At 42.4% G+C, this 27,106-nt stretch overlaps 2 protein-coding genes across 8 annotated transcripts in view; one reads left to right on the top strand and one right to left on the bottom strand.

Moving 5' to 3' along the window:
- Positions 1-9,277, bottom strand: part of CENPN (centromere protein N) — a 47,027-nt gene extending 37,750 nt beyond the window's left edge. For 3 of the 5 annotated variants that reach the window (XR_007147444.1, XR_007147445.1, XM_047836220.1), the window contains exons 1-4: positions 9,141-9,277; positions 4,791-4,971; positions 2,864-2,909; positions 200-259 (exon numbers count right to left, since the gene is read on the bottom strand). Coding sequence is in view for 3 of the 5 variants with exons in the window: in XM_047836220.1 (XP_047692176.1) it covers positions 200-259; positions 2,864-2,909; positions 4,791-4,961 (277 nt within the window). In the remaining 2 variants the exon portion in view is untranslated. Of the gene's footprint in view, positions 1-199; positions 260-2,863; positions 2,910-4,790; positions 4,972-5,095; positions 5,198-8,751; positions 8,941-9,140 lie in introns of those variants that run through there. The other 2 variants (XM_047836221.1, XM_047836222.1) reach the window with 2 other exon arrangements.
- A 203-nt stretch (positions 9,278-9,480) lies between these two features.
- On the top strand, positions 9,481-26,551 carry CMC2 (C-X9-C motif containing 2). Of its 3 annotated transcripts, none has more exons than XM_047836226.1 (4): positions 9,481-9,785; positions 16,990-17,104; positions 21,670-21,741; positions 25,488-26,551. In XM_047836226.1, exons 2-4 carry the CDS (start codon positions 17,024-17,026, stop codon positions 25,572-25,574), a joined length of 240 nt encoding a protein of 79 aa, XP_047692182.1. In that variant the 5' UTR covers positions 9,481-9,785; positions 16,990-17,023; the 3' UTR covers positions 25,575-26,551. The 3 variants fall into 3 exon arrangements, with proteins under 3 accessions (XP_047692182.1, XP_047692181.1, XP_047692183.1); XM_047836227.1 differs by lacking the exon at positions 9,481-9,785 and adding an exon at positions 9,929-10,069; XM_047836225.1 differs by lacking the exon at positions 16,990-17,104.
- Positions 26,552-27,106: the final 555 nt, after the last annotated feature.

Genomic DNA, 27,106 nt, shown 5'->3' on the forward strand with positions numbered 1-27,106 from the left:
ATTAGTATTCCTTTTAAAAATGCCAAAATATAAAATATAAATTTCAGTTTAAAATGGAAAACACCGGGGTGCCTGGCTGGCCTAGTTGGAAAAGCATGTGACTCTTGATCTTGGGGGTTGTGAGTTCGAGTCCCACGTTGGGTGTAGAGATTACTAAAAATAAAATAAAGTTAAATTAAAAAAAAATGGAAAACATTACCTGGTTCTTTACTCATTTGGAAAACATCCCAAACTTTCTGGTGCCGATGAAATTGAGTATCTGAGAGAGGGGGGAAGAGCTTATTACTATCACATCACAGAACTCTCAAGTAACGTGCTTATACATACCTATTTTAAATATGTATTTAATGTAATATGATGCCAGAGAAAATAATAGTAACTTATCAACTAGGTCATACACATTTTTATTCAAATATAAATTTTACGTGGATTAAATTTCCCCCAGACAACTAAAACAAATCATAAAGCATTACTCAATATAGTAGAGGTTTCGCATCTACTCTTACTTAGACCATTTCTTCTATTCCCACACGGGTCTCCTCCATGGAACCCCTCACTCAGCCAGCAGAACAGGGATGCTGTGCTCCTCACGACTGGTGTTCGCACTGGCTGTTCCCTTTGTCGGGAGCCCTCTTCTCCGAGCTCGAGGTGCCCTTCATTCTGGTCTCTACTGGGAGGCCACCTATGCACAGCAGCCTGCCCAGATCCCCTGCCCAAAGCACCCGCCCACTGCGCCCTGTGCCCTGCTTTCCTCCATAGCACTTACAGCTACCCGGGAGCTCACTCTGCTAGGACTGAGCTACCAGCCAAGTCCAGTCCGCTTTAACCCTTGCATTTCCTGCCCCCGCTCTCTTCTCTCCATCCCCCCACCCCCCCCAACTCACTCAGGCTATATCCCTGTCTCGCTTGGCTGCTCCAACAGGCTGCTGTTGGGTCTCTCCCGTCCTCTCTCGTCCCTGTCTCTGCACTGAGAGTTTTGAAAAAACAAGAACCTGATTCTTTTCTTGCTCATAATCTTTGGAGGGCTTGGGTTTATTCTTAGAATAAAGAGTGCAATCCTTCGAGGGGCTTCTGAGTCTCTGAATTATCCCCCCACCCATGCCTCATTTGTTTTGACCCCCTCCTGCAGCACCGGACTCCCATCTCCCACCTTCTCTCTGCTCCCCTACTTACCCTCCTGCTCCAAGACCTTCTGGTGCTGTGCCCTTTGCTCTCCTGCTCCTTTATGTCCCCTTTCCCCTTTGCCTAGTTAATGCCACTCATCCTTTGTGGCTCTCAGCTCACGTCTTCAAGCAAGTCTTTCCTAAACCCTTGGTGTGGCCGACCCCCCTCTGGTCTCACAGACCCCCTGCCTTTTCTCCTTCCCAGCACTTGCGACAGTCTGTGAGAATGCATTTGTGTCACTCGGTGACCTGTTTCCCCCCCGAGACTGGGGCCTCTTAAGAGAGTATGAATCAACCTGTTGGATCCAGCAGTGCCTAGCATACAGCCCACTGCGTGGTAGTAGTCAAAGAACATGTGAACAAATGCGTGAGAAAGGGGAACTATGTGGATCTACCCTTTACGGTCTAGACATCATCCAGTCACTGAAAATGAGACACACTCAACCAGAGGCAGATGCGCTAAATGAATTCAGCTATTTTGTAGTTGGAGCGGAATATAAAGATGAATGTTGTTATGCCCCAGGTCACAGGAGGCAGTTAGTATCAACTGATAATGATTAATTAGTAAATACCAGGTTTTTTTTTTTAAGAATTTTTTTGTTTTTTAATGTTTACTCTTTATTTATTTTATTATTATTTTTTTAATGTTTATTTATTTTTGAGAGAGAGAGAGAGACAGAGTACGAGCGGGGCAGGAGCAGAGAGGGAGACACAGAATCTGCAGCAGCCCCCGACTCTGAGTTGTCAGCACAGAGCCCGGTGTGGGGCTCGAACCTACTGCCCCAACTGTAAGATCATGAGCCGAGCCCAAGTCAGAAGCTTAACCGACTGAGCCACTCAGGCACCCCCTTGTTTACTATTTATTTTTGAGAGACAGAGTGTGAGCATGGGAGGGGCAGAGAGAGAGGGAGACACAGAATCTGAGCAGTCGGCACAGAGCCTGATGTGGGGCTCGAGTTCATGAACTGCGAGATCACGGCCTGAGCCGAAGTCAGACACTCAGCCGACTGAGCCACCCAGGCGCCCCATACCAGACTTTGTTTTAAGAACATGACATGGACTCATTTCATCCTCACTGTCACCTTATGCGACATCATCATCATTACAGAGGTTTGTCCAATGATAATACCAAGGCAGGGAGATGTCAAGGGCCTCCGCCAGGACTCACAGGGAGACAATGACAGAGCCATGAACCGAACCCGAGAAATCTGGCCCTGGAGCCCGTGTTCTTAGACTCCACAGTCTGTTGCCTCCTGATGAGGGAAGTAAACATCTTAAAGAAGAAAATACAGAGAAGAAACCTAGGGTATGAAGGGGGGAAAAAAAAAGAAATGGAAGGGGAGGAGAGGTAACAAGTCACACCGTAATAGGAACAAATTCTCGGAAATTTATTTTCAATTTCTGTTAAAGATACAGAGCCTAACAAACGTGCTTAGTGTGTGCCAGTGACCGTGCTAAAAGAGCTTTTCAAGCATTATCTTATTGAACCCTCCCAACGACCCTGTGAAGTAGGTACTATTGTTTCCCCATTTTTCTTGGGAGGAGTCTAGGCCTAGCAAAGCCATGTGACCGGGTGAAGGACTGGAGACTGGTAAGTGACAGAGGAGGGACTGAAACCAGGTCCACCTGACTGACATCCAGAACTGCCTCTCTGACAAAAGGGGATGGGGTAAGTGTGAATACAAATCACCGACACTCACAAATGATGTCTAAAAGGGCTGCGTCACGGAGACTTGCACGCTTACTCTGAAAGAGAAGATAAAATACTGAGTGAACGTGGGGTATAGTTGGGTTCTGCTACACTTACGGCACATTTTAGAGTTGCTTAGAACGAGTGTCACCGATCTCTGCTCTCCTGCCAAGTAGCAGATACACCCGACTCCTGTCTCGGTAAAGGCACTCTCCACTCCTCCCCCTACAATCTACTCCTCATTCATCACTTTCAACTTCCTGTTTTGTTTTTTAATCAGCTGTATCCCTCTAAACTTCCTCTACATCAGGGTTTCCCAAGTGGGCATTACTGACATTCAGAGGCGGATAATTCTATGTGTGGAGGGCTGTCCCAGCGTGTTAAGGAACATTCTGGCCTCTGCCCAGCATGAGCCAGTAGTATTCCCACAGGTTTGACAAGCAAAAATGTCTCCAGACACTGCAGGCAAAGTTGTCCTGGTTGAGAACCAATGCCCTACACACATCCATTGACATCATGCATATTATATATTGTTTTTTGATGTTGTACATAAAGATCGAGTTTATCTTATTTAATGGCTGAAGAATATTTTGTTATGTGGACGTAACATTATTCTCCTATGTGCAACTATTTCCAATTTTTTATTTTTTAAACAAGGCTACTTAACATCTTATTTATGTATAAATACTTACATGTTTTTACCTAAGTATATGAGTATCGATTATAATACTTATACCTCTTTTTTTTTTTTTTTAATTTTTTAATGTTTATTTCTGGGAGAGAGAGAGAGAGAGAGAGCGAGCTGGGGACGGGCAGAGAGAGAGCGAGACAGAATCCAGAGTAGGCTACAGGCTCTGAGATGTCAGCATAGCTGACGCAAGGTTTGAACCCATAAACTGCGAGATTATGACCTGAGCCAAAGTCGGTCGCTTAACTGACTGAGCCACCCAGGTGCCCCACCTCCTTGTTTTTTGTTAATTTTTCCATATAAATCTCCCACAGTCGAATTGCTGGGTCATAAAGCATATCTATTTAAAAGTGAGTGAGGGGAGAATGTACAGGAATAGGGGCGTTCTTTATACTTATGCTTGCAACTTTTCTGAAAATCTGAAATTGTTTTAAAACGAAAAGTTAATCAATATACATGAAAGAGGGGGGTCTCTTCCCATACAATTTTACCAACACATCTGAGTATTAGCCTTTTCATCTTTAGGTGCAAAATCTAATAGGTAAAAAAAGAATACTTCTCATTATTTTAACTTGTATGGATTGTATTTTCCCCCATGGTGGTCACTTTCTTACTGATATGTAGGCATTCTTTGGAAGTTGAAAAAGCCAATCAAAAATTAGCTTCTTCCTCACTGTAGTAGGAGGTAGCCCACATCCTTTCACAGCTTAGCAGCTGCACTAAATTTCTTTTAGACTCAAAAAAGGAAGTGGGGCGCCTGGGTGGCTCAGTGAGTTAAGTGTCTGACTGTTGATTTCGGCTCAGGTCATGATCTCAGTTTCTGAGATCGAGCCCTGCTCTGGGTTCCATGCTGACAGAAGGAAGCCTGCCTGGGATTCTCTCTCTTCCCCTCCTCCACTCATACCCTCTCAAAATAAATAAACACTGAAAAAAGAAAGAAAACCTTTGGAGCGCCCGGGTGGCTCAGTCGGTTGAGCATCTGACTCAGGTCATGATCTCACGGTTTGTTGAGTTTGAGCCCTATACTGGGCTCACTGCTGTCAGTGCAGAGCCCACTTCAGACCCTACATCCCTCTCTCTCTCTCTCTGCACCTCCCCTGCTCATGCTTGCTCTCTCTCTCTCTCTCTCTCTCTCTCTCTCAAAAATAAACATTAAAAAAAAAACCTTATTAAAAAAAATCTTATTAAAAGAAAAAACCAAAGGGGTTGCATGATGCTTAAGGTTCATCATCTTGAACACTGTTATCACCTCACAGAGCAGAACCAAGTCCTGAACGAGAGATTCCTTTCTCTGCCGGAAGTTTACTGTCTGCAGTTGATTTTCAGGCAAAAAATCCCAGGCTTTGAGGATTGTCATCATTTCAGTCATTGGGATTTTCAAGATGGTCCTCTTGATAAACTCGGCAACAGTTTCATCCATTTCTTTGGCACTTCAATAAAAACAAAAACAGCACAGCAAAGTATTAATCAAACATCAAAGGTTAACTTAATGGAATTTTTCAGCATGTTTTTAGCCAGGATTTTGATTTGTAGGTCAAAAACCCAAACGTTTACCTTTTTTTCAGGCATTCTGCAAAGTGTTTCAAATGGAGGATTTGATTCTTCTCTCCTTAAGCCACATATTTAAATGGCTTTGGAGGTTTTAAAAATTAGTGCTCCCTCTCCTTGACAGGCTAGAGTGTTTTAACCTTTTGATGGGAATGACAGGTAAATCATTCACTCATTTACTCATTCACGTAACAAAATCTGAGCACCCATGTGTGCCAGGCACTTCTGCAGGCATGGGGGAGAGATACACCTTTAACCAAAAAGACAAAAATCCCAGGGCGCCTGAGTGACTCAGTTGGTTAAACAATGGACTTTGGCTTAGGTCATGATCTCACAGTTTGTGAGTCTGAGCCCTGTATTGGGCTCTCTGCTGTTAGCACAGAGCCTGTTTCAGATCATCCACCCCCCCCCCCGCCCCTCCCCTGCTCCTACCCTGCTCATTCTCTAATAAATAAATAAAAACTTAAAAAAATAAAAAGACAAAAACCCTGCTAGTGTGAGCATCCATTCTAGTGGGGAGAGAGAAGCAACAAGAAAATCATAAACTGTGTTAAAAGTGGTAAGTGCTGCAGAGAAAACAGAGCAATTAGGAAACGAACCATAGTTAAAGTGGAGCAGGCTGGGAACAAGTTGGGGTGGTGGGGATGGAATGAGGAGGCCTCATACAGATGACAGTTGAGCCCGTACTTGGAAGAAAGAGTGAGCCATGTGGCTGGCTGGTGAAAGAACTTGCTGGGCAAAGGGTACAGCAAGTGCAAAAGCCCTGGGGCTTTCAAGGAACAGTGAAGGATGTGAAGGATGCCTCCAGTGAGGCCACAGTGTAGACAGTAAGGAGGCACAGAGGAGGTAATAAGGTCAGAGAATACGGAGGGCCCAGGGGTCACTGCCACGATGATGGCTTCTACTCTGACAGACACTGGCTGCTGGAAGATCCTGAGAAGAGGTGGGATATGCTCCTGTTTAGGTTTTCTACCAGGATCAATCTGGCTACTGTCTTGGAGGGGGTGGAGGGCGGAAGCAGGAAGCCAGGTAGGAGGCTGCTGCAATGCAGATAGGAGATGATGGTGGACTGAGGGGGAGCGTTGGGAAGAGGTCAGATTCTGGATCTGCTTTTAAGAAAGAGCCCACGGGATTTCCTGATGGACTCGATGTGGGGTTATGAGAGAAAGAGGGACCAGAAGTGACACCGATGTTTGTATCAGGCAGCTGAAAGGACAGAACTGCTATCCCCTGAGTTGGGGAAGACTAGAGGTGTGGGCAGAGGCAAACTCAAGAATTCCATTTCGAACATGTAAGTTTGAAGGTTGTTAGTCTCCAAGAGGAGATGCTGATAAACAGTAGGATGCAGGAGTCCAGAGGACACAGTAAGAGATAGAGGTGAAGAGGGCTGCAGTCTCTTTCTCATTTAAGGGATTACCAGCTAACATAGTGTTATTACCTCACTTTCCCTACCTGCTGCCTGACAGGGAGAGTCTTCAATCATCCCAAAGGTCTTGAGCCCCAAATCTGGCATGGCTCCCTCAGCAACAGACAAGGGCAATGATCTTCAGGAGCATCTCTTAGTGGCTGTCTTACAGCTGTGGCACTGGGAAGGGGGTTCTGAGCCCTTTCATTACCTTCCTCAGGGCAGAAGCTGTGGGCCAAGGGTGGCAGCTGATCTCAACTGTTACCTCATCTGGGGGCACAGATGGGCATCTTCCCCCTGCCCCCCATTTTAAAATATGGTACACAGGCGTGCCTGGGTGGCTCAATCAGTTAAGCAATGAACTCTTCCTTTTGGCTCAGGTCATGGTCTCGCCTTTTGTGAGTTTGAGCCCTACGTCGAGACCTGTGCTGGCAGCTCGGAGCCTGCTTTGGATTCTCTCTTTCTCTCCCTCTCTCTCTGCCCTTCCCCAACATGCGTGCGGGCACGTTCTCTCTCAAAAGAAATAAACTAAAAAAAAAAAAAAAATCTATATCTATATCTATATCTATATCTATATCTATATATGGCACATCAAAAGCAAGCATGGTTTCTCAACAAAGATGAAGCAAGGTGTCTGCAGAATTTAAATTTAAATTCTCTGCCTATCTGACAAGAAAGAGCATCGAGACCTTGGTATCCAAATTTAAGAAAAGGGGCAGAAGTCAGTCTGTCTATCTCATCTACTTCCACCACGCCTAGGAGATTAGCAAAAGGACAAAGAGAAGTATCCCCCTATAGGAATCCAGGCTGTGACTCAATGCTACCACTTGAGTGTTTAACATTGCATACAATCTATTACCATTGCCCATTTCCAAAAAGATACTGACAGTCAACATGATTTTAAGAAGATACTGAAAACAACACTTCCAGGAAAAAAAAAAAAGGTGGGGAACTATTAGGACTTTAGAAAGAGAAAAATAATAGAGAGCAGAACAGAATCAAGATCATGAAAATGGACTCTGATTTGTTTTCTTATCCAGATACAGGACCAACCTACCTTAATGTCAACACTAAAATCCTCACCATGGTCTATAAGGCCCTGGGTTTGCTTCTTGCCTCCCTCCCCATCATCTATCACTCTCTCTCTCTCTCTCTCTGGCTTTCTGAACTCCAGCTACATTGGTGTTTAGTTCCTCTAATACAGAAGGATACTTCCAGAGAAGGCTCATTGTACCTGCAGTTACCCCTGCCTAGAACATTCAGGTTCATCATGCACATTATTCACCTGGGTAACTCTTGAATTTAGGTCTCAGCTCAGATGGCTTCTACTGAGAGAGGCTTATTCTGCCCACCCATTTTTTTTTTTTTTTTTAATTTGTTTATTTTGAGAGAGAGACGAAGAGAGTGAGCAGGGCAGGGGCAGAATTCCAAAGAGGCTCCAAGCCGTCAGCGCAGAGCCCACTCAGGGCTCGAGCCCACAAACCCTGAGATCATGACCTGAACTGAAAGCAAGAGTTGCACATTTAACCAACTGAGCCACCCAGGCGCCCCTGACCACCCATTCTAAAGGTATCTCCCCACCTTCCATTGCTTACTGTCTTCACAAAACTATCTAAAATGATCTTGCCTATTGATTACTGTCTTAAAATATTGAGCCACTAGAGTAGGAACTATGTTTGCCTTATTCATGGCTATATCCCTAAATGATAAATACATGTGGAATGAAATATTAGATATTCTCCGTAAGCAGTGTGTGAGGAGATACCCTGGGAAGAAATAGGGTCCAACAGTCACTGATATATCAAACCAACCTCTCCCACTGAAAACACTGGCGCGGGGCGGGGGGAGGGGGAAAGGGAGGGGGTAGGCTTGTAAAAATGCATTCCCAGGGCTCCATCAATTTGAACTGGGGGGGAGAGGGGTGGGGGTGGAGTCGGGCACCCAGCTGCGCGAGAGCTTGCACTTTTAGAATGCTTCAGAAGATTCTTCATTTTGGGTTAAGTTTGCAAAATGCCATTCTACAGACTTCTGGTAGAGAGCATTCAGTCTCACCAATAAAGCTGGTAAACCCTTGAGCAAACTCCTGATTCCCTGTGACTAATTTCTTTTTACTTCTAGTTCTTAGTAGCAAAGTGCCTGGCGCATATATATATATAAATATATATATATATATACACACATACATATATATATATATATATATACACACATATATATACATACACACACACGCACACACATATATACATATACATACATATATATAGCAGCTCCTCAAGATATTTGTTGAATGAATGCATGACAAGAGCCCTTTTAGGTAACTTTTCTGTAGATCTACATGGAAGGGCTGCCACTGGAGCATTAGGAAAAATACAACAGGCGCACGGACGGAAAAAAAACGGATGCAAGGCTGACTTAAAAAAAACCAAAACACCCGACTCCCAGCACAGCAGCAACCCAAGGGTCGGAGAGCTAAATAACCCGCCACGTGACAACTGGCGGAGGCTCCGGAACTTACGTACATCCCAGTAAGGCCCCGCCCCACTGCGGGCGGAGGTGACGTCACGGATAGTATCACCGCCCTCTCATCCCGGCCTCAACTGTAGTCCCCCACTTCTTGCCCGAGGCCCAGCGCCAATCCCGCACCTTGAGACGTGTGGCAGACGTGAAAAAGTCGCCCCACAAGCCTGAGATGTGGCTTTCTCGAGGCTCCCGCCACACTCAAGGTCCCGATCCCACGCCGCGCGCGGACCTCTTACAGTCGGTCATCTCCAGCAGTGTCTCTTCTCGGCAGCCGTTCCCGCCCGCTGCTCCTTCAAAGCCACCAATTGCAGTTCCCGTCGCCCTCCAGCCCCGCCCACCCCGGAGCTCTATCTTTGGATTGTACCCTAGGCACAGGGAGCTGCGTCGGGGAGCGGCAGAAGTGAAACTCGCCAAGTCCCCGCATCACTCTTATTGGTAGAGACCATTAGTTAAACGCAGTTAACCTCAGCCACGAAATTTGGCTGGTTGGCTCGGTTTGCTGTTTTTAGGCCCGGCCGTGCCTCAGTGCACTCGCTCTCCCTCCCCCCAGCGCCCGCAAGTGGGCCCGTCCAGGCCGGGTGGCGCATGCGCCTCAGAGGCCGGGAGCAGCGGGGGGCTGGCCGCGCCGAGCCGGGTCAGCTGTGGAGGGCGCTGGGGACTTCGCTACCCGGAGCTGCTGCGACTCCGGCGCCCAGGCCGCCGGCCTTTGGATGGGGAGTCTTCGCTGGTGACTGTCACTTCAGTCCTCCCTGTGTGGCTTCGAGTCGGGTGAGTCTCAGGAGTCCCGGTCGTTCCGAGGAGCGCTCTCTTCCTGGCCGCGGTGTCCTGGGAGGCCGCGGGACACCCACCTGTCCCTCCTCTCGTGCCCTGCTCGCGCGCGCCCCGCCGTGTCCCTTCCTGCCCCTGTCGGAGGTTGGGACCTTGAAGGTCAGGTCCCTGGTCCTCAGGGCGGCCGTGGCTCGCCCTGCTTCGAGGCAGACCACCGCGCGGGGGGCTTTGCGGTTGTAGCTGGAGGCGCGTCCGGGGCCCTCCGCCCGCAGGCAGTTGCCGAGGTAGTTTAGAGAATGCTTTGGTTTAGACCTTTCTCTCTTCGCTGCAGTCTGTCTCGCCACTCGCGAGCCTAGTGACCTGGGCGGGGGATGGGGTGGGCTCCTCCCCTCCTTGAGCCTTGGCTTCCACGCTTGTAAAACGGGTACAACCCATCGCATCGATGGTCAGAAGGGAAGCCGTTCACAGCGTTTGACACTAGGAGTGGTGAGCGCTCAATGAATCGCATGATTATTATTATCATCTCGGAGTTAGAAATTGCATGTAGCTGCACCTGTCAGCTGCAGTGAAAGTTGCCACCAGTCTGTCTTGCGAAGCGAGAATCCATGGAGATCCCCATCAGTACACTTTGCAAGGAAGGTAGACATTCGGGTCCCTTTTATTGGAACTAAAAGTTACCGTGTTTGTAGGTTCACGCAAGGTGCTTAATGAAGAGTCTTAAGTAAACCCGCGTTCTGGAAACTTTCATTTAAAACTTTAACTGCATGAAAGAGGTTGGCGCTGGAGAAGGAATTCTGTTGTGACACCCTTGTGTCTCCTTTCCTGTACATACAGGCTTCTGCACGTGTTTAGTTTATTTAAAATGAGCCTCACTCATTTCCATTCTTTTGTTGTTGTTGTTGTTAACTATGTTGAGGTGTGAACCAATTTTCAGTTCTACAATAATCCTGAATTCAACATTTGGCAAGCATTGATCAGGCATTTACTATGTGCATTTACAAGAACGTTCCCTCACTAGCGTGTGCGTTCTTTGAGGTATATGGACTGATTCTTTTTTCTCTGAAATTCAGGTGATTTGGCAGAATGCCCAGCACCTGCTGAGTACTGTTGTTTGTTCAGGGAGAGTTGCAGCTTCCACTCCTTAGGAAACTATGTGGTGGAACTTGAGAGCCTTACGGATCTTTCCCCCAGGCAGCCCAGGGGTTCCTTTTGGTAGCAGTGGGGCATGGTCTGTGTTTGGGAGCACTAGTCACTCAATAGCAGATGTTTAGATTTGGTCCCTTTGCAACTGTGATAAGTAGAAGACTGTAGGGTAGGCGGTACCCTGCTGCGTCTGCTACTTCTGCTGAATATGGTGCATAGTTTGAAATAGTTGCAGAAATACTAATTTAACTAATTCCAGGGCTTTCTGAAAGTAGGCCTTAAAAAAATGCATGTTTTAGAAAGCATTGTGTATTAAGTTTACAGTGTTTCCTGGAGAACAGATTTTTCAAACTCTAAACAAGGGACTTTTCTGGATTTGTTTTACTTTTTTTTTTTTTTTTTTGATGTTTATTTTTGAGAGAGAGTGTGAGCAGGGGAGGGGCAGAGAGAGAGGGAGACACAGAATCCGAAGCAGGCTCCAGGCTCGGAGCTGTCAGCACCAGAGCCCGATGTGGGGCTTGAACTCACGAACCGTGAGATCATGCCCTGAGCTGAAGTCGGACGCTTAACCGACTGAGCCACTCAGGCTCCCCTGTTTTTTGTTTTAAAAAGACATTAGAAATTGCAACTGTAGAGTACATTTCTTTCTGGTGCAGCCACAAAACAGCAAAATCTTTGGAAATAAAACACAAGTGACATTAAAATAGGGGGTTTCCTCCTCGTGATTATAGATTTGCTGAGGTGTTATTAAAATGCTTACTCCTTTTTCTTTACTAGAGGTCGTGTATTGCTTACTTCTTGGCTTATTTTTTAAAACTGTGCCACCTGGTGGTTGAAATCTATCGTGGAATACTCATTAGGAAAATTTTACCTCTGTCTTGGTAGAATCAGGTGAATAAGACTGTAATCTTTATGTCTTTAGTGAGAGTACCATACTGCTTCTGTCCTCCCAGCGTACCCCCAAGTAAAGGTTAAAATTGCTTTGCAGGGGCCAATCACCCAGTTATTGTCACAACTGAACATTTTAAAGAGTTTCAGCATCTGCTTTAGTATAAACGTTTGCATTCTAGAGGCAGAGGGTGGAGTTGGGGAGGGAAGCCCTTTAACTGTGACAAGTTAACCTGGTGTTTTCTAAATGCCAGTGTAAAAGTGGGACTGAAGTTTTGTGTCTAAATCATAACAGTGTGAATGGAATTTATTCCTCTTTCTTAGTGCACACAGACACATGTGAAGTCTTAATCACAAATGTTCCCTTCACCTTTGTTTCATCAATGCTGCTGTTCATAATTATTTTGGCATTACCCTTTTGAAATTTTTTTGTATTTTCCTAGTGGTGATAAGTTTTTATCCATTGCGAATTTCATTTCTGAAAATAGGTTAAAATCGTTTAGTTGTGAACTTCGATTTGAGAAGAAAGTGAAGGATGCAGTGCAGAAATACACTCTGTGACATCCTTAATTGATGTAGCCAGTCTCTTTGGGGTACATTAAGACAGGTAACCGAGAACTTCCCATTGCAGCTTCCTTCATTGTTGGACAGCTCCAGGAAGATGACGTCTTCCACTCTTTGGTTTCCAGACCTGTCCTCAGAAATACCTTGGAAACACCATTGCAGATTCAGTTCAGCCTTTCCCGTCATGTGATGAGCATTTCACATATACAAATGCAAATGTCACGCTCACTGCTTACCATTTCAGATACTCCCACATGTGTTATTTTAAACCTCATGACCCCTCAGAGATATAGGTCCAGAGCTAATACCATTTTATGGAAGAAGAGACTTAGGTCAGATTAAGTAACCAAAGTGTTATAACCTATGGACAGATAAGTCCACAACTTTTGCCTTCAGATCCATCGTTTCTCCTGCTTAACCAGGTTGTTCCTTTTATCTGTCACCTCTGATGGGGGCTTCCCTAAATTGGTAAATATTCCCAGTTTCATTAATAGCTTCTTACGGATCCTGAGAAGAAGAGTTTAAGAGTAGAGGCAAAGCCGTCTTCATCCTGAGCAGTCTCTCCAGGAACATTCACATTGTCAATATTCTGGACTTGGCTGCTCAGGACGACTACAGTATTGTTCTTTTTCTTGAGGTAGACTGACCCTCTGTTTCTAGGAATGCAGGATAATGTTACATGGTCTTCTTTGGAACCTGCAATTAGTGCTTGTTGGACTTGTAGCCAACCAGAGGCTCTTTGGGAAATGGTTTTTTCTATCTGAATGTATTTCACCCACAAACTGCTGGGAAGTTTTCTGTTTCAAACATGGGAATAATTTGTCCTGGTTTAGAGATTGCACTGGGTAGTAGTAACTCTGCCACTTGCTATGTGACCTGGGACTTATTTTTGATGTGAACATGTGAGTAATGCATACTTGAAGTACAAAAAGGCAATTTCTTACGGTTCCAATGAATTTACAGTTATTGGAAGGATTAGAAGACTTGTGCCCAGTGTGTGGTAAGTGTTCAAAAATTATTTTCTACACTAATAATGTAGATACAGTCATGGCCTTGAAGGAATGTTAAAAGTAAGAATATGGAATATACATTTAGTTTTCTTCAGCTCATAAATTACTTTGAGTTATAGTAATGTTTATTAGAATAGGCTTTTATTTTTTATTTTTCTAAATGTTTGTTTTCGAGAGAGAGAGCGAGAGTGAGAACACAAATGGGGGAGGGGCAGAGAGAGAGGAAGACACAAAATCCGAAGCAGGCTCTAGGCTCCGAGCGGGTCAGCCCAGAGCCTATCATGGGACTTGAACTCGCCAACCACGAGATAATGACCTGAGCCACAGTCTGATGCTCACCTGCCACCCACATGCCCCAGAATAGGCTTTTAAAGATAAGATGACTGCTGGAAGATATCAGCACTCACAGCAAGTGTTGTGGGAACAGTGGCATTGTTTTATAGCTGTGCGTGTGGCAGTGTACCCGTGTAAGCACCAACGGGACGCGCAGCCAGCTGGGCGCTGGAAGAGAGTGTGGGTACAGGGTGGACAGAGGGAAAGAAGAAGAGGGTACCTCATTGAAAAGGTGGGGTGGAGGAAAGGGGGGGGAATGACTGGTAAAGCAAGGAATTTGTTAGATAAGGGATTAGGTAGGTCAGTGTTTAGAGCTGTAGATTGAGAAGTAGTAGTTTAGTTTTTTACCAAGAAGAATAGGAAAAGGAAACTATATGAAACCATTCTCTTCTTTGACATAGTTACATAGGATACTAAGTAGAGAGGAAGTTATCTTATTGGTACCCTGGCTGGGTCTACAGCGCATAAACTTTTGTAACAGAGGGAGGAAAAATATACATCGTGGTATGTATGCATTTGTACTTATATACAATGTGGGCGTATTTATCTCAGCTGCAAAGTGTCTTCTAAAGTATTTAATGGGCCAAAGAGGTCATTTCAGTACATCATAAGCTTGTTTCCAAATTGTAAAAGCACAAATCTGAGGACTTGGTTGATAGAGGTGAAAATGTTTTGTCACATTTACAAAATAAAAAGACAGTTTCTAAGTGACTTAATAGTACATTAGATGACTTAAATTTCTAGACCGTATGAGGCCTCATTTTTCTGAGGGAAAAGATTATGTCATTAAGAAGACTTCGTAGTCAGCGGCAGGCAAACAAAACTTGAACTTGGCTGCATTTCCAAATGTGTTTCAGAGACTCAAGGACTTAGTTGGGCATAGCGGCCTGGTTTGGGATTCTCAGCTGTGCTTTGCGGTGTGTGTGTGTGTGTGTGTGTGTGTGCGCGCGCGCGCGCGTGCATGTGTAGTCAGTCACTCAGTGGAACAGTGATCCACTGGTCTTTTTGGAAATGGAGTTCTGAAATAGTAGGGATACTGTAATGCTCTGGAATTCTTTGTTTAGACATTTGTAAGGACTTGTTGACAGTGGAAAGTAGATAGGCAGTTTGAAATTCTGAAACGTTTTTGTATTAGCTCTGTGAAGATATAATTTACATTTCATAAAATTCACCCACCATGAGTTCAGTGATTTTGGTAAACTGCTATTGTGCGGCCACTGCCACAATCCTGTTTTAAAATGCTTTCGTCGCGCAGATGTGTTCCTTTGTGGCCAGTGACAAATAATCCTCTCACTTTCAGGTGTAGGCAAACCATCGGCTTTTTTTCTCTACCATTTTGCCTTTTCTACACATTGCATATAAATGGAATCATATATAGTCTTTTGAATCTGGCTTCTTTCATTCAGCTTGGTGCTTTGAGGTTCATCCACGTTGGCGCCTGTGTCCGTGCATTCCTTTTAATTGCTAAATAGTGTTCCATTGTCTAGGCATACCGCATTTATTTATCCAGTTGGCAGGTTATTGGACATTTGCATTGTTTCCAGTATTGGCTATGATGAATAATGCTGTCAAAATTAGCATACATGTCTTTGTGTGGTTTTATGTTTTCATTTCTTTTGGGTATATTCTTAGGAGTGCGGTTCCCGTGGTCAGGGGTCATTTGGTAAGTATGTGTTTAACTCCTTAAGACACTGCCAAATTAAGTGTGTCCTGTTTTACATTTTCATTAGCAATGCATGAGGTCTGTTTTCTCTGCATCCTAACCATTGCTTGGTATTGTCTGACTTTTTGATTATAGCTATTCGGGTGGCAGTGAGTGGTATCTCATTGTGGTTTTAGTTTGAATTCCCTGTGACTAATGGTGGTCAGCCTTTTTTTTTTTTTTTATGTGCTTAATTAACCATTCTCGTACCATCTTCTGTGAAGTATTCAAATCTTTTGCCCATTTTGGGGGTCCATTTTAAACGTTGGGTTGGTTTGTAAGCATTCTTTATATGTTCTAGGTAGCAAGTCCTTTTTCAAACATGATTTGCAAATATTTTCCCCTAGTCTCCAGCTTGTAGGGTATTTATTTTTTAGAGCAGTTTTAGGGTCACAGCAAAATTGAGCAGAACGTACAGAGAGACCCCATGCGCTCCCTGCCCCACACATGCACAACCTCCCCCGTGATCAGCATCCCCCGCTAGAGTTGTGTGTTTTTACAACTGAACCTACATTGACCCATCATCATCACCCAAAGTGTGGCTTATCCTTTTTTTAAAATTTATTATATACATCATGAAATGCTCACCACGAGAAGCATATTACAGTATTATTGACCGCATTCCCTGTGCTCTACTTTCCATGCCTGTGTCTTTTCATTTTCTTAATGGTATATTTTTGAAGTGAGAAAGTTTTAAGTTTGATAAGATTTTACCAATTTTTTCTTTTACGAATTGTGCTGTTGACCTAAGAACTCTTTGTCCTGCCTAAGGTCATTATTTTAGGTTGTCTTTCTTGAAACCTTTGAGAAGATTAAAGCAATCATTGGTTCTTTCTTTTGGTAATCTTTTCCAAGTTAAAAAGAATAGGTTACAAAAAAGAGTAGGTAAATAGTGCTACATAACTATAGCAAACACTTCAAAATAATGCTTTTCCTTTGACCTTGGCTGCTAATTTTCTCCTTTGTGAATGAACCAATTAAATTTAATTTCTGGGATTTCAGCATCTTGCTTTCATTGTAATAATTGCGTTTTATGGACAGATCTGCTAAACTGAAAAACTTTTTTCACATCTGCTTTTTGTTTCTCTTCATTGTTTAGTTAGATTTTCTCAGCCAGATGTTAGGAAGAAAACAGTCCATGTTAATTCACACTAATGTGAGACTGATGGGGCTTTAACCCTCTGAGAGGAGTATACATTTTAAAAGGATTAATAAACCAGTTCTCTTGTTTTGTAGAATTTCATCTGAACAAAATGAGTTGTAATCAATTTCAGGAATGTGGGGAAAATAATTGAAATCAGGCTTATTAAGAGAGGCTGGCCGTTTCTGCTAGAGCACTTCTTTCCAGTGTTGGGCCTCTTTAGAAACTGCAGGTTCTCTGAACACCTGATAACTTGCTGAATCTGTTAAACTGCTGGATAAGGAAGCTGAGGCTCAAGGTTAATAATTTGCCTAAGGTGAGCATTCCTTTCTGATAAAGCTCACTGCAGGTTTTTACTGAAGTAGCTTTAGGTCGCATTAACAAGTACAGTCACACATATTCAAGACACTCTTGTATCCACAGGTCGCTCTGCTGCGCTCCATCCCTTCTCCTAAAGATGCATCCTGACTTATCTCCACACTTGCACACTGAAGAATGCAACGTCTTGATTAACTTGCTTAAGGAATGTCACAAAAATGTAAGAGTTCAGAAAAATGACCATAAAGCAAAGATGAAACTTAGGTACAACACAGTGATGTGAAATGTTACCTCCACTGATGGAAGGGGAATGATAATATGGCGGATCTTAGCTTACTAAAGATTAGTAATTGATGCTTGTGATTTTTCAGATACCGTTTCCATTCGTGATTACTAAAAATTAAGCATGGTAGTTTGTTAGGGAACTTTTGAAATGATATGTAACAGTCAGAACCCATGTTCTTCCAATAAAATACTTTCCTTTTTTTTAATTACAGGATGTTAGAACAATTACGTTAATCTGACTCTTCTGATCATAATGCAATTATTGTAAGAATTTTCTAAGATTTTCCTTGATGTCCATCATTCTGTGTTTAAAGGAGATTGAAATTTTTTTTAATAATTAGATATTAGCTAGGTTTAAATTGTGATTGGCCTAATTTGGCAGGTTTACTTACTTGTTAGTGGAATGGAAGTAAAATTCCATGGTTAAAACCAAAATGGAAAGGAAACCCATTTTTGGAATATATTCACTTAAGCCAATATTTTTATGGATGTCAGATATTAAGCTTTTTTCATATAATTGATGCATGAGACAGTTATAAGGAGCATTTGTGGTTTTCTTTAACTTTGCATGATGCGTTTTCCTCATGATAGTCATAAACTGTAGATATATAAAATTATAATATCAGTATGTATCATTTAAATGAGTAAAATTTAAAGGCTAACAGGTAGTAAGTACTACCTCTGATCTGTGAAGTTAGATATTTTTTGTTCAAAGAACGTTGTGGGTGACAATATACTTGAGACAGACTTTTTTCAGCATACATGTAGATCCAGAATTGATATCATAAGTCTTTATTTAACGTTATCTTAACGTTATTTATACGTTATACGTTATTTTATTTGTACGTTATTTTAATGATATTTAACGTTATTGTGTGGGTGTGCAGTCGCGTCCCATTTGGTTTTAGAGTGTGTTTCCCTGATGACTGATTTTGAGCATCTTTTCATGTGCCTGTTGACCATTCATACAGTCTTTTGCCTATAGTTTATTTTTTTTTAATTTTAAAAATTTACTTATTTAATTATTATTATTTTCTTTGCCCATATTTTAAAATTGGGTTGTTTGCTTTATTGAGTTTTAAGAATTTGTTTTCATTTGACATTCAAGACCCTGTCTTGACAATTGAAGACATTGACGAGCGTGTGGTGAGTATGTTCTCAGTCTGTGGCATCCTATTTCACTTTCTGAAGGTTGTGCTTCAAAGAGCAGTTTCTAAGTTTGATGAAGTCTAATTGCCAGTTTTTTCTTTCAGTGTTTGTGAGGGGTTTTGTTTTTGTTTTGTTTTTTTGTTTGTTTGTTTGCATTCTAAGGATCTTTGTGTGTTTCCTGCTCACAAAGGTTTTCTCCTTTTTTTCTTCCAAAGGTTTCATTCAGGCTTTTAGCTGTGACATTTAGGTTTGTGACCCATTTCAAGTTAATATTTGTGTCTGGTATGAGGTAGGAGTCAGTGTTTTCCTTTCTCTACGGGGATTGTTTTTCCCGCACTATTTGTTGCAGACACCAGCCTTTCCGTCCTAAATTAACTTGCTGCCTTTGTCAAAAATCTGTTGACCACACATGACTGGGTCTATTTCTGGGCTCTAGTCCGTTCCGCCGATTTATGTGTCTGTTCTGAACACCAGTTAATTCCAGTGTTCTCCTCGTGGGGCCAACCGGGTCCCCTGACAGGTTTGTCCTCTTCTATACCCTCGCTCACTTTCCACACCGCGTCAGGAGTGACTGTTCAAACTACGTTCGGGCATCGCTCCGCTCTACCGGCTCCCTTTGCTGTGGTACGCGATCTCACTTTCTTCCTTCGTGTTCCTTCAGGACCTTCATGAACATGGCCCCTACTTAGCCTTGGGTTTCACACCCTCCGGCACTCTTTTTTTCCCCTCGCTCCCCAGCGACCTTTGCTGCAGTTGTGTGGAGCACACATTTCTCTCTTCTGAGGCTTTGGGCTTGCTTTGTCCTTGGCTTATCTTGGAGCCCTCCTCACGATCTCCTCTTCCCCGCATGCTATACCAGGTTTCATCTTCCTCCAGGTTTTATTCTCTGTAATCTGTCCTTGCCTCTTCATTTCCTCCTTTCCTGGCCTAGATTCTCTTGGTGTTGTCACTCTGTCCTCTAGTAACACCGTACGTAGTCCATTTCCTACTTCAAGGTACTTCTCACACGTTTTGGTCTCAGGACTCGTATACACTCTTAAAAATTCTTGAGGACCCCAAGTAACTTTTGTGCGTGTGGACTCTAGCTACCGATATTTACTGAAGTAGAAATTAAAACTGAGAAATTTAAAAAAATGTAAATGTATATAAAAATACAATAATAAATCCAGTACATGTTAACATAGTAATTTTTCACAAAAAAAGATCTTATTTTCTGAAACAAAAGACAGAGTCAAAAGAATGATACTGCCTTTGGGGAGCCTGGGTGGCTCAGTTGGTTAAGCTTCTGACTTCAGCTCAGGTCATGATCACGGTTCGTGGGTTTGAGCCCTGCGTCAGGCTCTGTGCTGTCATGGCAGGGCCTGCTTTGGATCCACTGTCCGCCCTCCTCTCTGCTCCTGCCCTGCTTGCGTGCACGTGTGCACTTTCTCTCTCTCTCTTAAAAATAAATAAACATTAAAAAACAGAAAAATGACATTGGTTTTGCATTTTTGCAATTCTCCTTGGTATCTGGCTTAATAGAATATAGCTGGAGTCTCCTATCTGCCTCATGTCCAGTCTTTGGTGATGTTGTCCTCTGAGCAGCCTCTGGAAAGTTCTACTGTAGCCTTGTGAGAGAATGACAATGAACAAAACAAAAAAGATCTTTGATTATCAGGAGAATAGTTTTTATCTTATACACCCCCTGGAGAGCTCCGGGGAACTCGTGGGTGCCCCTGGACTGCACTTGGAGAACAACTGTTTTATAACAGTCACTGTGTTCGTTGACTCACTCTGTTCTGTGACCGTGTTCTGTGAGAGTAGGGCCCAGGTCCACCTTCCTCACTACTGTATCCCTAGTCCTTGTCTTCGAGATATCGATTGATCGCCCATTTATTCAATCACTGGCCCAGGTTGGTTTTCTGGAAACAGACGTCACACACTGGAGGCCTTTGCTCTGTGTGTGCACGAGAACTGCAGTCCTTGGGCGTTCCTTTTACCAAGGCCAGCGGGACACTTTGGGTTTGTTTTGCACATAATGTCACAAGAGTGTATTTCTTTGGGCTTAAATATCGGGGTGAAACGAAAAAAAAGTAGCTGCTGTCCTTGATTTAAACATAAGATGTATGTGTATGGGGCGATAGGAATCACTGTGAACTAAACTGTGAAATACTGCCTTGCATTCTAAACATTAATCCTTTCTTTTGTTTCTGCCTCACCAGAAAGTGTGTGAAAATGCATTGTTCCCGTTCACCTGTGGTCAGAGAAATACTTTAGGAAAAATGCACAAGAAATACTTATTCTGAAAAGGTCATTAGGCAACCAGTAGGAGATGTCAGTTTACCTTAAATGCTTGCCAGAAAAACCAACCCATTCATTGACTGGACCAGAAGAGGACATTTAAAGCGGCGATGAAGCAGGGGGAAAGGAGTAGCGAGGGGCATAGCTTATGAATTATGTGTTGTCTGTTTCCATGAAAGCCTTAATTGGAAAGAAAAGGAGCAGGTGCCTATTATCATAACTACAAGTTCAAGTTCAGCATTTATGGCATGTCGTTTTAGGCCATCACCATGCTGTCCTGGGCACCCTTAAAAATCGTGATGTGCAAACGCACTAATTATGGCCCTACTGAAAATTCGTGTTCTTGACCTCAGCCTTCATCGTGATCTGCTTTGGAGCATTTGTACTTTTTGCCATGATCATTGTCGTAGGCCTTGAAACCACTGGGAGATTTTTATTTTTGCTTTTCAAAGAAAGCAGACTTTGAACTTCAGACATAGATTTTTCTGATATTGTGGATTAGTGGCTTATTTATGTGGTCCATATAGACCGTTTAATAATAGTGTTACGTGTTTCTGATGTATTTTGATGACATTTTGAATGGAGACCAATGAGAAAATAGTGTTGGCACTCAGCATATATTAGGTAATTCTTCAGTGGGACAGAGTGTTTGCTATTGAAGGAAGTTACGGGTCATGTTAATATGGCCACAGTGCACTTTGACATCATTCCCCGTAGTAGATGATGGATTGTGCTGTGATGTTAACATGCCCTTAAAGACAGAGGTACTTGAAAACAGAATTGTTTACACTCTGTCATTGTGAGGTTTTGGCAGTTTAATAGGCTTCCCTTTTAGTAAGGAAAAGTCTTTTGGTTTTTCATTTCTACCTACAGAGCTTTTATCTCTCCTTTAGGATGGCCAGGATAAGTCCATTTATTTGTACACCTCATACCTGTGACTTACCTATTTACTTATTAACAATGTGCTGACACGTTAAACCCATTTCTGTAGGAATAAGTATTTAAATTCTGTGTGCTAGAGACCTTAGCATGTTGTGGGATGAAATATTTTACCCCTTTTCTTCCTTTTAGCACAGCATTCTGAAATTTTTTGGTCATTGCAATGATCTTGATCGGGAGATGAGAAAATGCTTGAAGAATGAGGTAAGAAAAGTGTTAAAGAATAAAAATGGTTGAACAGTAGAATAGAACATTTTTGAACAATATTTTACAATATTGCCATTGTTAATTTTTATTCCGAATTTTAGTATAACAGAGAGAATTGACTTTAGACGTACATCCTCCCCTAAAACCAAGAGGAGAAATAAAAGCCTTTTCTGGGGACAGTTAGAACATTGCTAAGATTTTTTTGTTGTTGTTTTTTGTTTTTTGCATGCACGTAAATGAAAACAACTTCCTTATTGTAATCATTGTAACTCTCCTGTATGAATTGCAAGGTTTGGGAAGTTGAATTTGTTTAGCAGAAAGACTTCTGACAGTCAGCTATTACCTGTAGTGGGTAACAGATACTCTTCGGGCCTGTTCCCTCATAGAACATGGCAGGAGCCAGACATGGTCTCCTCACAGGTTTAAAATTGTGAATTTCTTTATAACCATGGCATGTACAAGCCATAGGGATCTAGTTTGACTTGATTGGAAACACTCATTTCCTAAACTCGGTGTTAGGCCATGACATGGACTTGGACATATAGTAGGGTGCTTTTGAAATCTTTGAAAAGACATGTATTTTTTAAAAATGTTTATTTATTTTTGAGAGAGAAACAGAGCACGAGCAGGGGAGGGGCAGAGAGAGAGTGAGACACAGAATCTGAAGCAGGCTCCAAGCTCCGAGCTGTCAGCACAGAGCCCGACATGGGGCTCGAACTCATGAACCGTGAGATCATGACCTGAGCCAAAATCCGGCGCTTAACCGACTGAGCCACCCAGGTGCCTCGAAAAGAAATTTAATTCCCTTTCTTTTCACACATGAGTTGTGTTATGTCCAAAACCTTAAAAAATCTATAACTATTAAAACCTGCCTTCCAGTTTTTTTGCATTTTCCATATTTTTGAACTTCTTTTCCTATTTGCCTCATGGTGAAAGGTATTAGTTACAATATTTGAAGCTGTCCAGCATCTATATTTTTGTTTTTTGTAGTTTCCAATCCGAGGCTTTGGGGGTTTTTTGGTTTTGTTTGTTTTTTCTCTTCCTAGAGTCCCTTTCTAGTGTCTTTACTGTTTGAAGAACTTTCTGGAGTTCTCACTTCAGGGTTATCATTTTCTTTGCACAAACATGTACATGTATAAGTGTTTTAAATTGATTTTTCAAGAGTTTTTCTTCACTGGTAAAGCTAGTTTATATGAAAGCTGAACCAAGGGCTTTGTTTGGTTTTCATAAGGATTATGGGAAAACGAAGCCCACGCTGTGGTGTTCATTGCAGCGATTTATTTCTCACATGCTTTCTGTTGTGTCTGTTCGCCTTTTCCCCTAAATTTAGATTTTTTTTTTCTTCTTATGGTTCAATAATTTTTGCCATTGGTGTGGTGATTAGATCTTTATATGAAATTTTCTTCCCAGGCGGTCCTGAGACGTTAGTGACCGTTTGGTAGGATGTTGTAGATATTTTTCTTACTTTGTTTTCATATAAATTTTAGATTTTCTCCTTGACTTATTTTCTAAGTCCTTTATGTGGTTTTTATGTTGCTTCATTACCTGATTTATGGATGTTTTTCTGTCTGTACTTTCATGCTTCAGTCCTCTGAACCTGTGCTCATTTATTTCCTCTCTGCCTTTAATGCTTTCTGGTTTACCATTTACTGCTCTCACGTGCTCCTCTACCATTTCCTTCATGTGCCATTTGAGTACTTTATTCCTTGAAGCTTTTAACTAGAAGGACCTGGCCAGTTTCCCTTTGCCTCTCTTTGCCACTGTGTTACTGCCCACCCCACCCCCCCCCCCCATTCCCCATTTTATTGAAAGAATCACTAATACTACTTTTGCAGCATCCTTTTTGTCCCTCTTAATTGTTCGGTTTGGTTTAGTTTTTGGTTAACTGAGCTTCCATTCTATCTACATTGTTCAGTGAAGTTTTGTGAATAACATCACATGCATATATTTTTCTTTTCCTTCTTTTATTCAGAGGCCATCTGGACTCCCTTTGGGCATATCTTAACATATATTTTAACATAGAGTATAATTTGCTCTTTAACCTGTTTTTTTGGGGCCACCTACACAGTATTCTGAAGATTTACCCTTAAAACCCTTCTCCCAACCTGATTGCTGGTGGGCAGTCCAGCATATGTGATTAAAGATAGATATCAAATATTTTTCTCTGAGTATGTATCTCTGCATGTTCTAGAATAGTGCCTTTAAAAAAAAAAAAAAAACAAAACCAAAACTTGTTAAAGCAATGAAATGCCCTTTTCCCCCGAAAAATCTTTAGAAGAAAATTAATGTATGACAGATAAAAGGAATGATTTTGGTTAAAGGGACCTGGTGTTTCATCTATAATTTGAAGTGGTCCTTTGATGGGGAAGAAAAAAATTTCGGAAACTATCATTCCAGAAGCTATGTTATAACTCTTCAATCAAAACTTTAGATCCAGAAAACTTCTTAAAGATCATCTAGCCTAGCTCCCTGTATTTGAGGTTACAGGACCCGAAGATGTACTGATCATGAACCTCCACACCATTGTCTCAGGGGTCAGAGGCAGGGGATCCAGTCAGGTCTCCAGTTAGCTCTCTATCACTGATTTCATTTCTGTGGCCTCTTCCCATATTTCTGGCTCCTAAAAGATTTTGATGTCTAGCTGTTCACAATACTTAGTTTTTTCAACTTGAATTTACTTTTATATTTTTCCCCTTTTTCATAGGGACCCTTCATTCACCTTTAAAATAATGTCTGTATTGGTGTGTATAAACCTGTACATATATCCATGTAAAAACACTTATATTCAAGTTTCTCTGCTTTAAATGAGTGCATTGTCTAAGTGCCAGGCTGTGTATTTCCTGTTATTTAATAACCTACTGATCAGAATACTAGGCTGAAAACCTCCAGGTGAAAACTGCATTTAGATCCAAGTAATTACAGAAATGTAGGATTTGGGGAGAATCCGTTTGATGACTCTTTATAATGAAAAATATCCTGGGAAGTTTAGCTGACTAGAAGTTTCCACGTGAACTAATAGGATAATATGGTTGCCAAGAGCCATTTACTCTTGATAATATTTATAGAAATAACATGTCTAGGTCCTAAGAACTAGTAGATCCACTGTAGCCCACATCTATCAGACTGTGGAGCTCTGTATTTAATTCTGGTTGTGATATTTTTTTATCAGGAATATTGATATTAAAGCGCTTCATAAAAGGTGCTTGGTAGCTATTAGAAGGCAGAAGCCATGTTCTGTGAACCTCTATGGAAGCCAGGAATGTTCAGCCTACAAAAGAGGTAGTAAGTGGGTCATCTGTAACCAGATATTTGCCACATTATAGCAGGCAAGAAGAAATAGGCAGTAGGAGAATTTACGTGGAAACACTGGTTCAACAGTGGCCAACAGCGAAATAGGTTACCTCTCAAGGTAGTGAGCTCCTCATAACTATAAGTGTTCAAGCAGAGGTTAGATGCGTGTGATCGTGAGTTCCTAAAGAACAGGGACCATACTCACTCATCTTAAATATTTCCTGAATTCATATTTTGGGAAGAAATTAATTCAGTAAATATTTGTGCATCTATTAGGATGTAGGTGCTGTACTGTGTTTGCAATTTCAGATTCATTGAAATAAAAGACAAATAAGAATTTTATCAGCAGAAACAACTTATTTTGCAAATATTTTAAAATATCTAACTCAGCTGATATATAAATGGTAATATAATCTGCTGTCTCTTTTCTCCCCTTTCCTTTTATTTTCCAGTACATGGAAAAGAGGACCAAGAGCAGGGAGCATGGCAATGCGATGAGAAAAAGACTTTTTAATCCCGCAGAGGAATCTGAAAAATAAATTGCAGGCATACCTCGTGTTATTGTGCTTCATTTTATTGAGCTTCGCAGCTAGTGCATTTTTTTCAAATTGAAGGTTGGTGGCAACCTCGCGTCGAGTGAGTCTATTGGTGCCATTTTTCCAACAGCATTTCTCACCTCGTGTTTCTGTATTGCATTTTGGTAATTCTTACAATATTTCAAACTTTATAATCACTATTATAATTCTTATGCTGGTCTGTGATGTTACTATTGTCATTGTTTCGGGGCATCACGAAGCGTGTCCACAGAAGACAGTGAACTTCATCAGCGTTGTGTGTGTTCTGACTGCTCACCTACCAGCCCTTCCCTCGTCTCCCCTTGTCCTCGGGCCTCCCTGTTCCCTGAGACTCAGCAGTATTGAAATTAGGCCAGTTAGGAACCCTACGCTGGCCTCTAAGGGTGCAAGTGACAGGAAGAGTCCCTCGTCTCTCACTTTAAGTCAAAAGCTAGAAGTGATTACGCTCAGGGAGAAGGGCATGTTGAAAGCGGAGATAGGCCGGAGCCAGGCCTCTTGCATCATTTAGCCAAGCTGTGAGTGCAAAGGGAAAGTTCCCGAAGGAGATCAAAAGGGCTCCTCCAGCGGACATGCAAATGCGAAGAGAGCGAGAGGACTTACTGCTGATGTGGAGAAGGTTTCAGCGGTCTGGATAGAAGAGGAAACATTCTCTTAAGCCAAAGCCTAATCCAGAGCTAAGTGCTAACTCTCACCAGTTCCATGGAGGCTGAGAGGCGAAGAAGCTGCACAAGAAAAGCTTGAAATTGGCCGATACTGGTTCGTGAGACGCAAAGGAAAGAGACTGTCGTCCTAACCTCAAAGTCCAAGGTGAAGCGGCAGGCGCTGTGGCAGAAGCTCCAGCCACGTGGAGGCAAGGCCCTTCACCAGCAAAAAGACTGACTTGCGGAAAGCTCAGGTGATATGGTTAGCACCTTATAAACAATAAAGTATTTTTTAATGAAGGCGTGTACACTGATTTTTAGACGTAATGCTATTGTATACTCACCAGACTACAGGGTAGTGTAAACATAACTTTTACATGTGCTGGGAAGCCAGCAAAGTCATTTGACTCATTTTACTGTGGTATTTGCTTTCTTGTGGTCTGGAACGAAATCTTTAAGATCTCTGAGGTTTGCCTGTATACTTCCACTAGGTGCCTTAGCTGAGAGAAGACCTAAAACCTCTTGGTGGATAACTGAAAGAATCTTACCTCATTTGGTCTCCAGAATCCTTTGGACAGAAAGTGACTCATGAGAAATCAAGCCATGGAGAAATATGGAAACCCCGATTCTGAGTATTTTGTTAGGCAGAGAGCCTTAGGTACTCTCTCCCTTCTGCCAACACACCTGACTTGTAACATGTACCCTCCCTTTGCCAACAATCAGTTAACATTTGCGTAACTTATCTCCTTCTATAAAATAATTGACTTGAATCATATGGTCTCTGTTCTCTTAGACTTTCTTGCAATTAGGGCAAAATGGTCCCATTAGACTCTCCTTTTTGACAATGTACTGATT

This window comes from Prionailurus viverrinus, chromosome E2 (genome assembly GCF_022837055.1).
Source record: "Prionailurus viverrinus isolate Anna chromosome E2, UM_Priviv_1.0, whole genome shotgun sequence".
Classification (NCBI taxonomy): Eukaryota; Metazoa; Chordata; class Mammalia; order Carnivora; family Felidae; genus Prionailurus; species Prionailurus viverrinus.